The sequence below is a fragment of the Hemiscyllium ocellatum genome, unplaced genomic scaffold (assembly GCF_020745735.1).
Source record: "Hemiscyllium ocellatum isolate sHemOce1 unplaced genomic scaffold, sHemOce1.pat.X.cur. scaffold_707_pat_ctg1, whole genome shotgun sequence".
NCBI classification, from domain to species: Eukaryota; Metazoa; Chordata; class Chondrichthyes; order Orectolobiformes; family Hemiscylliidae; genus Hemiscyllium; species Hemiscyllium ocellatum.
In genome coordinates, this window is record NW_026869188.1 from 67,890 (window position 1) to 80,433 (window position 12,544).

The window sequence follows — 12,544 nt, forward strand, 5'->3', positions numbered from 1 at the left end:
CATCTAGACCCCAGCAAGGACACACTAACACACCCATCTACACCCCAGCAAGGGAACACTTACACACCCATCTACACCCCAGCACGGGAACACTAACAAACCCATCTACACCCCAGCAAGGACACACTAACACACCCATCTACACCCCAGCAAGGGAACACTAACACACCCATCTACACCCCAGCAAGGGAACACTAACACAGCCATCTACACCCCAGCAAGGGAACACTAACACACCCATCTACACCCCAGCAAGGACACACTAACACACCCATCTACACCCCAGCAAGGGAACACTAACACACCCATCTACACCCCAGCACGGGAACACTAACACACCCATCTACACCCCAGCAAGGACACACTAACACACCCATCTACACCCCAGCAAGGGAACACTAACACACCCATCTACACCCCAGCAAGGGAACACTAACACACCCATCTACACCCCAGCAAGGGAACACTAACACACCCATCTACACTCCAGCAAGGACACACTAACACACCCATCTACACCCCAGCAAGCGAACACTAACACACCCATCTACACCCCAGCAAGGACACACTAACACACCCATCTACACCCCAGCAAGGACACACTAACACACCCATCTACACCGCAGCAAGGACAAACTAACACACCCATCTACACCCCAGCAAGGGAACACTAACACACCCATCTACACCCCAGCAAGGACACAATAACACACCCATCTACACCCCAGCAAGGGTACACAAACACACCCATGTCCACCCCAGAAAGGGGACACTAACACACCCATCTACACCCCAGCAAGCACACACTAACACACCCTTCTACACCGCAGCAAGGGAACACTAACACACCCATCTACACCCCAGCAAGGACAAGCTAACACACCCACCTACACCCCAGCAAGGACACACTAACACACCCATCTACACCCCAGCAAGGACACACTAACACACCCATCTACACCCCAACAAGGGAACACTAACACACCCATCTACACCCCAGCAAGGACAAACTAACACACCCATCTACACCCCCGCAAGGACACACTAACACACCCATCTACACCCCAGCAAAGGAACACTAACACACCCATCTACACCCCAGCAAGGACACACTAACACACCCATCTACACCCCAGCAAGGGCACACTAACACACCCATCTACACCACAGCAAGGACACACTAACACACCCATCTACACCCCAGCAAGGACACACTAACACACCCATCTACACCCCAGCAAGGACACACGAACACACACCCATCTGCACCGCAGCAAGGGAACACTAACACACCCATCTACACCCCAGCAAGGACACACTAATACACCCATCTAGACCCCAGCAAGGACACACTAACACACCCATCTACACCCCAGCAAGGGAACACTTACACACCCATCTACACCCCAGCACGGGAACACTAACAAACCCATCTACACCCCAGCAAGGACACACTAACACACCCATCTACACCCCAGCAAGGGAACACTAACACACCCATCTACACCCCAGCAAGGGAACACTAACACAGCCATCTACACCCCAGCAAGGGAACACTAACACACCCATCTACACCCCAGCAAGGACACACTAACACACCCATCTACACCCCAGCAAGGGAACACTAACACACCCATCTACACCCCAGCACGGGAACACTAACACACCCATCTACACCCCAGCAAGGACACACTAACACACCCATCTACACCCCAGCAAGGGAACACTAACACACCCATCTACAACCCAGCAAGGGAACACTAACACACCCATCTACACCCCAGCAAGGGAACACTAACACACCCATCTACACTCCAGCAAGGACACACTAACACACCCATCTACACCCCAGCAAGGACACACTAACACACCCATCTACAGCCCGGCAAGGACACACTAACACACCCATCTACACCCCAGCAAGGACACACTAACACACCCATCTACACCGCAGCAAGGACAAACTAACACACCCATCCACACCCCAGCAAGGGAACACTAACACACCCATCTACACCCCAGCAAGGACACAATAACACACCCATCTACACCCCAGCAAGGACAAACTAACACACCCATCCACACCCCAGCAAGGGTACACAAACACACCCATGTCCACCCCAGCAAGGGGACACTAACACACCCATCTACACCCCAGCAAGGACACACTAACACTCCCTTCTACACCGCAGCAAGGGAACACTAACACACCCATCTACACCCCAGCAAGGACACACTAACACACCCACCTACACCCCAGCAAGGGAACACTAACACACCCATCTACACCCCAGCAAGGACACACTAACACACCCATCTACACCCCAGCAAGGACACACTAACACACCCATCTACAGCCCAGCATGGACACACTAACACACCCATCTACACCCCAGCAAGCGAACACTAACACACCCATCTACACCCCAGCAAGGACACACTAACACACCCATCTACACCCCAGCAAGGACACACTAACACACCCATCTACACCGCAGCAAGGACAAACTAACACACCCATCTACACCCCAGCAAGGGAACACTAACACACCCATCTACACCCCAGCAAGGACACAATAACACACCCATCTACACCCCAGCAAGGGTACACAAACACACCCATGTCCACCCCAGAAAGGGGACACTAACACACCCATCTACACCCCAGCAAGCACACACTAACACACCCTTCTACACCGCAGCAAGGGAACACTAACACACCCATCTACACCCCAGCAAGGACACGCTAACACACCCACCTACACCCCAGCAAGGACACACTAACACACCCATCTACACCCCAGCAAGGACACACTAACACACCCATCTACACCCCAGCAAGGACACACTAACACACCCATCTACACCCCCGCAAGGACACACTAACACACCCATCTACACCCCAGCAAGGGAACACTAACACACCCATCTACACCCCAGCAAGGACACACTAACACACCCATCTACACCCCAGCAAGGGCACACTAACACACCCATCTACACCACAGCAAGGACACACTAACACACCCATCTACACCCCAGCAAGGACACACTAACACACCCATCTGCACCCCAGCAAGGGAACACTAACACACCCATCTACACCCCAGCAAGGACACACTAATACACCCATCTAGACCCCAGCAAGGACACACTAACACACCCATCTACACCCCAGCAAGGGAACACTAACACACCCATCTACACCCCAGCACGGGAACACTAACACACCCATCTACACCCCAGCAAGGACACACTAACACACCCATCTACACCCCAGCAAGGGAACACTAACACACCCATCTACACCCCAGCAAGGGAACACTAACACAGCCATCTACACCCCAGCAAGGGAACACTAACACACCCATCTACACCCCAGCAAGGACACACTAACACACCCATCTACACCCCAGCAAGGGAACACTAACACACCCATCTACACCCCAGCACGGGAACACTAACACACCCATCTACACCCCAGCAAGGACACACTAACACACCCATCTACACCCCAGCAAGGGAACACTAACACACCCATCTACACCCCAGCAAGGGAACACTAACACACCCATCTACACCCCAGCAAGGGAACACTAACACACCCATCTACACCCCAGCAAGGACACACTAACACACCCATCTACACCCCAACAAGGTAACACTAACGCACCCATCTACACCCCAGCAAGGACACACTAACACACCCATCTACACCCCAGCAAGGACACACTAACACACCCTTCTACACCGCAGCAAGGGAACACTAACACACCCACCTACACCCCAGCAAGGACACACTAACACACCCATCTACACCCCAGCAAGGACACACTAACACACCCATCCACACCCCAGCAAGGACACACTAACACACCCATCTACACCCCAGCAAGGACACACTAACACACCCCTCTACACCCCAGCAAGGGAACACTAACACACCCATCTACACCCCAGCAAGGACACACTAACACACCCATCTATACCCCCGCAAGGACACACTAACACACCCATCTACACCCCAGCAAGGGAACACTAACACACCCATCTACACCCCAGCTAGGACACACTAACACACCCATCTACACCCCAGCAAGGGAACACTAACACACCCATCTACACCCCAGCAAGGGAACACTAACACACCCATCTACACCCCAGCAAGGACACACTAACACACCCATCTACACACCAGCAAGGGAACACTAACACACCCATCTACACCCCAGCAAGGGAACACTAACACACCCATCTACACCTCAGCAAGGGAACACTAACACACCCATCTACAACCCAGCAAGGACACACTAACACACCCATCTACACCTCAGCAAGGGAACACTAACAAACCCATCTAAACCCCAGCAAGGACACACTAACACAACCATCTACATCCCAACAAGGACACAATAACACACCCATCTACACCCCAGCAATGGAACACTAACACACCAATCTACACCCCAGCAAGGACACACTAACACACCCATCTACACCCCAGCAAGGACACACTAACACACCCATCTACACCCCAGCAAGGGAACACTAACACACCCAACTACACCCCAGCAAGGACACACTAACACACCCATCTACACCCCAGCAAGGACACACTAATACACCCATCTACACCCCAGCAAGGACACACTAACACACCCATCTACACCCCAGCAAGGGAACACTAACACACCCATTTACACCCCAGCAAGGACACATTAACACACCCATCTACACCCCAGCAAGAACACACTAACACACCCATCCATACCCCAGCAAGGACAGTCTAAAACACCCATCTACACCCCAGCAAGGGAACACTAACACACCCATCTATACCCCAGCAAGGGAACATTAACACACCCATCTACACCCCAGCAAGGACACACTAACACACCCATCTACACCCCAGCAAGGGAACACTAACACACCCATCTACACCCCAGCAAGGGAACACTAACACACCCATCTAGACCCCAGCAAGGACACACTAACACACCCATCTACACCCCAGCAAGCGAACACTAACACACCCATCTACACCCCAGCAAGGACACACTAACACACCCATCTACACCCCAGCAAGGACACACTAACACACCCATCTACACCGCAGCAACGACACACTAACACACCCATCTACACCCCAGCAAGGGAACACTAACACACCCATCTACACCCCAGCAAGGACACACTAACACACCCATCTACACCCCAGCGCCTACACCCCATCCCTATCTCTGTAACCCCCTCCAGCCCCTACACCCCCTCCCTATCTCTGTAACCCCCTCCATCCCCTACACCCCCTCCCTATCTCTGTAACCCCCTCCAGCCCCAACACCCCCACCCTATCTCTTTAACCCCCTCCAGCCCCTACACTCCCTCCCTTTCTCTGTAACCTCCTCCAGCTCCTACACCCCCTCCCTATCTCTGTAACCCCCTCCAGTCCCTACACCCCCTCCGTATCTCTGTAACCTCCTCCATCCCTTACACCCCCTCCCTATCTCTGTAACCCCCTCCAGCCCCTACACCCCTCCCTATCTCTGTAACCCCTTCCAGCCCCTATACCCCCTCCCTATCTCTGTAACCCCCTCCCGCCTCTACACCCCCTCCCTATATCTGTAACCCCCTCCAGCCCCTACACCCCCTCTCTATCTCTGTCACCCCCTCCAGCCCCTACACCCCCTCCCTATCTCTGTAACCCCCTCCAGCCCCTACACCCCCTCCCTATCTCTGTAACCCCCTCCCGCCCCTACACCCCCTCCCTATCTCTGTAACCCCCTCCAGTCCCTACACCCCCTCCCTATCTCTGTCACCCCCTCCAGCCTCTACACCCCCTCCCTATCTCTGTAACCCCCTCCAGTCCCTACACCCCCTCCCTATCTCTGTCACCCCCTCCAGCCTCTACACCCCCTCCCTATCTCTGTAACCCCCTCCAGCCCCTACACCCCCTCCCTATCTCTGTAACCCCCTACACGCCCTCCCTATCTCTGTCACCCCCTCCACCCCCTACACCCCCTCCCTATCTCTGTAACCCCCTCCAGCCCCTACACCTCCTCCCTATCTCTGTAACCTCCTCCAGCCCCTACACCCCCTCCCTATCTCTGTAACTCCCTCCAGCCTCTACACCCCCTCCCTATCTCTGTAACCCCGTCCAGCCCCTACTCCCCTCCCCATGTGTGTAACGCTCTATAGCAACTATCCCTGTCCTTCAGTCCATCCCAGCAACAGGATGGAAGTTGTCGCCATGTCTCCCTCTCTCCCCCTCTCTCCCTCCCCCTCCCTCCCTCCCTCTCCCTGTCTCTGGGTGCTGGATGAACTCACCAGGTGGGAGGTGTAGATGCTGGCTTTGCTGTGGGCCTGGGGGTTTGTGGAGGTGCCGATGTTACTTGCTGGATTAATCCGCTTCTCCTTCTGCCTCCTGTTACAGAACCAGACCCGAATGACTTCCTTCTCCATGGTCAGCTGCTCCGCTATCAGCACAATCTCCTCAGAGGTGGGCTTCTGGTTCTGACAGGACACAGTGACACAGGGTGACCACGGGGGCTCGGAGAGACACCGAGAGGATCCACACTGTCGCACACACACTCAGCATCCGCATCGCACTCTCTCTCACACACACACACCCATTCCCTGTGTCTCACACACACACACCACCCCGAGCTGGTGTACAGGTATTCCCTGTGTCTCACACACACACCGTCCCGAGCTGGTGTACAGGTATTCCCTGTGTCTCTCACACACACACACACCGTCCCGAGCTGGTGTACAGGTATCCCCTGTGTCTCACACACACACACCGCCCCGAGCTGGTGTACAGGTATTCCCTGTGTCTCTCACACACACCGTCCCGAGCTGGTGTACAGGTATCCCGTGTCTCACACACACACCGTCCCGAGCTGGTGTACAGGTATTCCCTGTGTCTCTCGCACACACCACCCCGAGCTGGTGTACAGGTATCCCCTGTGTCTCACACACACCCACCGTCCCGAGCTGGTGTACAGGTATTCCCTGTGTCTCACACACACACACACACCGTCCCGAGCTGGTGTACAGGTATCCCCTGTGTCTCACACACACCCACCGTCCCGAGCTGGTGTACAGGTATTCCCTGTGTCTCACACACACACACACACCGTCCCGGGCTGGTGTACAGGTATTCCCTGTGTCTCTCACACACACACAACGTCCCGAGCTTGTGTACAGGTATTCCCTGTGTCTCACACACACACCGTCCCGAGCTGGTGTACAGGTATTCGCTGTGTCTCACGCACACACACACCGTCCCGGGCTGGTGTACAGGTATTCCCCGTGTCTCTCACACACACCACCCCGAGCTGGTGTACAGGTATTTCCTGTGTCTCTAACACACACACACCGTCCCGAGCTGGTGTACAGGTATTCCCTGTGTCTCTCACACACACACACCGTCCCGAGCTGGTGTACAGGTATTTCCTGTGTCTCACACACACACACACCATCCCGAGCTGGTGTACAGGTATCCCCTGTGTCTCTCACACACACCCACCGTCCCGAGCTGGTGTACAGGTATTCCCTGTGTCTCACACACACACACACACCGTCCCGGGCTGGTGTACAGGTATTCCCTGTGTCTCTCACACACACACAACGTCCCGAGCTTGTGTACAGGTATTCCCTGTGTCTCACACACACACCGTCCCGAGCTGGTGTACAGGTATTCGCTGTGTCTCACGCACACACACACCGTCCCGGGCTGGTGTACAGGTATTCCCCGTGTCTCTCACACACACCACCCCGAGCTGGTGTACAGGTATTTCCTGTGTCTCTAACACACACACACCGTCCCGAGCTGGTGTACAGGTATTCCCTGTGTCTCTCACACACACACACCGTCCCGAGCTGGTGTACAGGTATTTCCTGTGTCTCACACACACACACACCATCCCGAGCTGGTGTACAGGTATCCCCTGTGTCTCTCACACACACACACCGTCCCGAGCTGGTGTACAGGTATCCCCTGTGTCTCACACACACACACACCGTCCCGGGCTGGTATACAGGTATTCCCTGTGTCTCACACACACACACTGTCCCGAGCTGGTGTACAGGTATTCCCTGTGTCTCACACACAAACACCGTTCCGAGCTGGTGTACAGGTATTCCCTGTGTCTCACACGCACACACTGTCCCGAGCTGGTGTACAGGTATTCCCTGTGTCTCACACACAAACACCGTCCCGAGCTGGTGTACAGGTATTCCCTGTGTCTCACACACACACACCGTCCCGAGCTGGTGTACAGGTATTCCCTGTGTCTCACACACACACCGTCCCGAGCTGGTGTACAGGTATTCCGTGTCTCACACACACACCGTCCCGAGCTGGTGTACAGGTATTCCCTGTGTCACACACACACACACACACACCATCCCGAGCTGGTGTACAGGTATTCCCTGTGTCTCACACACACACACACCGTCCCGAGATTGTGTACAGGTATTCCCTGTGTCTCTCACACACACACCGTCCCGAGATTGTGTACAGGTATTCCCTGTGTCTCTCACACACACACCGTACCGAGCTGGTGTACAGGTATTCCCTGTGTCTCACACACACACACACACACCGTCCCGAGCTGGTGTACAGGTATCCCCTGTGTCTCACACAGACACTACCCCGAGCTGGTGAACAGGTATTTCCTGTGTCTCACACACACACCGTCCCGAGCTGGTGTACAGGTATTCCCTGTGTCTCTCACACACACCGTCCCGAGCTGGTGTACAGGTATTCCCTGTGTCTCACACACACACCGCCCCGAGCTGGTGTACAGTTATTCCCTGTGTCTCTCACACACACACACACACACACGCCAACCTGAGCTGGTGTACAGGTATTCCCTGTGTCTCACACACACACCGTTCCGAGCTGGTGTACAGGTATTCCCTGGGACTCACACACACACACCGTCCCGAGCTGGTGTACAGGTATTCCCTGTGTCTCACACACACACACACACCGTCCCGAGCTGGTGTACAGGTATCCCCTGTGTCTCACACACACACACACCGTCCCGAGCTGGTGTACAGGTATTCCCTGTGTCTCACACACACACACTGTCCCGAGCTGGTGTACAGGTATTCCCTGTGTCTCACACACAAACACCGTCCCGAGCTGGTGTACAGGTATTCCCTGTGTCTCACACACACACACCGTCCCGAGCTGGTGTACAGGTATTCCCTGTGTCTCACACACACACCGTCCCGAGCTGGTGTACAGGTATTCCCTGTGTCTCACACACACACCGTCCCGCGCTGGTGTACAGGTATTCCCTGTGTCTCACACACACACACCGTCCCGAGCTGGTGTACAGGTATTCCCTGTTTCACACACACACACACACACCATCCCGAGCTGGTGTACAGGTATTCCCTGTGTCTCACACACACACACACCGTCCCGAGATTGTGTACAGGTATTCCCTGTGTCTCTCACACACACACCGTCCCGAGATTGTGTACAGGTATTCCCTGTGTCTCTCACACACACACCGTACCGAGCTGGTGTACAGGTATTCCCTGTGTCTCACACACACACACACCGTCCCGAGCTGGTGTACAGGTATCCCCTGTGTCTCACACAGACACTACCCCGAGCTGGTGAACAGGTATTTCCTGTGTCTCACACACACACACCGTCCCGAGCTGGTGTACAGGTATCCCCTGTGTCTCTCACACACACCGTCCCGAGCTGGTGTACAGGTATTCCCTGTGTCTCACACACACACCGCCCCGAGCTGGTGTACAGTTATTCCCTGTGTCTCTCACACACACACACACACACACGCCATCCTGAGCTGGTGTACAGGTATTCCCTGTGTCTCACACACACACCGTCCCGAGCTGGTGTACAGGTATTCCCTGGGACTCACACACACACCGTCCCGAGCCGGTGTACAAGTATTCCCTGTGTCTCACACACACACACACCGTCCCGAGCTGGTGTACAGGTATTCCCTGGGTCTCACACACATACACCGTCCCGAGCTGGTGTACAGGTATCCCGTGTCTCACACACACACCGTCCCGAGCTGGTGTACAGGTATTCCCTGTGTCACACACACACACACCGTCCCGTGCTGGTGTACAGGTATTCCCTGTGTCTCACACACACACACACACACTGTCCCGAGCTTGTGTACAGGTATTCCCTGTGTCTCTCACACACACACCGTCCCGAGCTGGTGTACAGGTATTCCCTGTGTCTCACACACACATACACACACCGTCCCGGGCTTGTGTACAGGTATCCCCTGTGTCTCACACACACATACACACACCGTCCCGGGCTTGTGTACAGGTATCCCCTGTGTCTCACACACACACACCGCCCCGAGCTGGTGTACAGGTATTCCCTGTGTCTCTCACACACACCGTCCCGAGCTGGTGTACAGGTATCCCGTGTCTCACACACACACCGTCCCGAGCTGGTGTACAGGTATTCCCTGTGTCTCTCGCACACACCACCCCGAGCTGGTGTACAGGTATCCCCTGTGTCTCACACACACCCACCGTCCCGAGCTGGTGTACAGGTATTCCCTGTGTCTCACACACACACACACACCGTCCCGAGCTGGTGTACAGGTATCCCCTGTGTCTCACACACACCCACCGTCCCGAGCTGGTGTACAGGTATTCCCTGTGTCTCACACACACACACACACCGTCTCGAGCTGGTGTACAGGTATTCCCTGTGTCTCTCACACACACACAACGTCCCGAGCTTGTGTACAGGTATTCCCTGTGTCTCACACTCACACCGTCCCGCGCTGGTGTACAGGTATCCCCTGTGTCTCACACACGCACCGTCCCGAGCTGGTGTACAGGTATTCGCTGTGTCTCACACACACACACACCGTCCCGGGCTGGTGTACAGGTATTCCCCGTGTCTCTCACACACACCACCCCGAGCTGGTGTACAGGTATTTCCTGTGTCTCACACACACACACACCGTCCCGGGCTGGTGTACAGGTATTCCCTGTGTCTCACACACACACCGTCCCGAGCTGGTGTACAGCTATCCCCTGTGTCTCACACACACACACCGTCCCGAGCTGGTGTACAGGTATTCCCTGTGTCTCTCACACACACACACCGTCCCGAGCTGGTGTACAGGTATTTCCTGTGTCTCACACACACACACACCATCCCGAGCTGGTGTACAGGTATCCCCTGTGTCTCACACACACACACCGTCCCGAGCTGGTGTACAGGTATCCCCTGTGTCTCACACACACACACACCGTCCCGAGCTGGTGTACAGGTATTCCCTGTGTCTCTCACACACACACACCGTCCCGAGCTGGTGTACAGGTATCCCCTGTGTCTCACACACACACACACCATCCCGAGCTGGTGTACAGGTATCCCCTGTGTCTCACACACACCCACCGTCCCGAGCTGGTGTACAGGTATCCCCTGTGTCTCTCACACACACACACACCGTCCCGAGCTGGTGTACAGGTATTCCCTGTGTCTCACACACACACACACACACCGTCCCGAGCTGGTGTACAGGTATTCCCTGTGTCTCACACACCGTCCCGAGCTGGTGTACAGGTATTCCCTGTGTCTCACACACACACCATCCCGAGCTGGTGTACAGGTATCCCCGTGTCTCACACACACACCGTCCCGAGCTGGTGTACAGGTATCCCCTGTGTCTCACACACACACACACACCGTCCCGAGCTGGTGTACAGGTATTCCCTGTGTCTCACACACACACCGTCCTGAGCTGGTGTACAGGTATCCCCTGTGTCTCACACACACACACCGTCCCGAGCTGGTGTACAGCTATCCCCTGTGTCTCACACACACCTACCGTCCCGAGCTGGTGTACAGGTATCCCCTGTGTCTCACACACACACCGTCCCGAGCTGGTGTACAGGTATCTCCTGTGTCTCACACACACCCACTGTCCCGAGCTGGTGTACAGGTATCCCCGTGTCTCACACACACACCGTCCCGAGCTGGTGTACAGGTATCCCCTGTGTCTCACACACACACACACCGTCCCGAGCTGGTGTACAGGTATTCCCTGTGTCTCACACACACCCACCGTCCTGAGCTGGTGTACAGGTATCCCCTGTGTCTCACACACACACACCGTCCCGAGCTGGTGTACAGCTATCCCCTGTGTCTCACACACACACACCGTCCCGAGCTGGTGTACAGGTATCCCCTGTGTCTCACACACACACCGTCCCGAGCTGGTGTACAGGTATTCCCTGTGTCTCACACACACACACACACCGTCCCAAGCTGGTGTACAGGTATCCCCTGTGTCTCTCACACACACACCGTCCCGAGCTGGTGTACAGGTATTCCCTGTGTCTCACACACAAACACCGTCCCGAGCTGGTTTACAGGTATTCCCTGTGTCTCACACACACACACACACCGTCCCGAGCTGGTGTACAGGTATTCCCTGTGTCTCACACACACACACTGTCCCGAGCTGGTGTACAGGTATTCCCTGTGTCTCACACACACACACCGTCCCGA

General features: G+C 55.2%; 1 protein-coding gene across 1 annotated transcript in view; it reads right to left on the minus strand.

Annotated features, from left to right (window-relative positions):
- Positions 1–12,544, minus strand: part of LOC132814163 (POU domain, class 2, transcription factor 2-like) — a gene marked incomplete at its 3' end in the record, with an annotated part of 129,645 nt that overhangs the window by 50,466 nt on the left and 66,635 nt on the right. Inside the window, exon 9 of the mRNA XM_060823402.1 lies at positions 6,325–6,510. Within this exon, the coding sequence (XP_060679385.1) occupies positions 6,325–6,510 (186 nt within the window). The remainder of the gene's footprint in view (positions 1–6,324; positions 6,511–12,544) is intronic.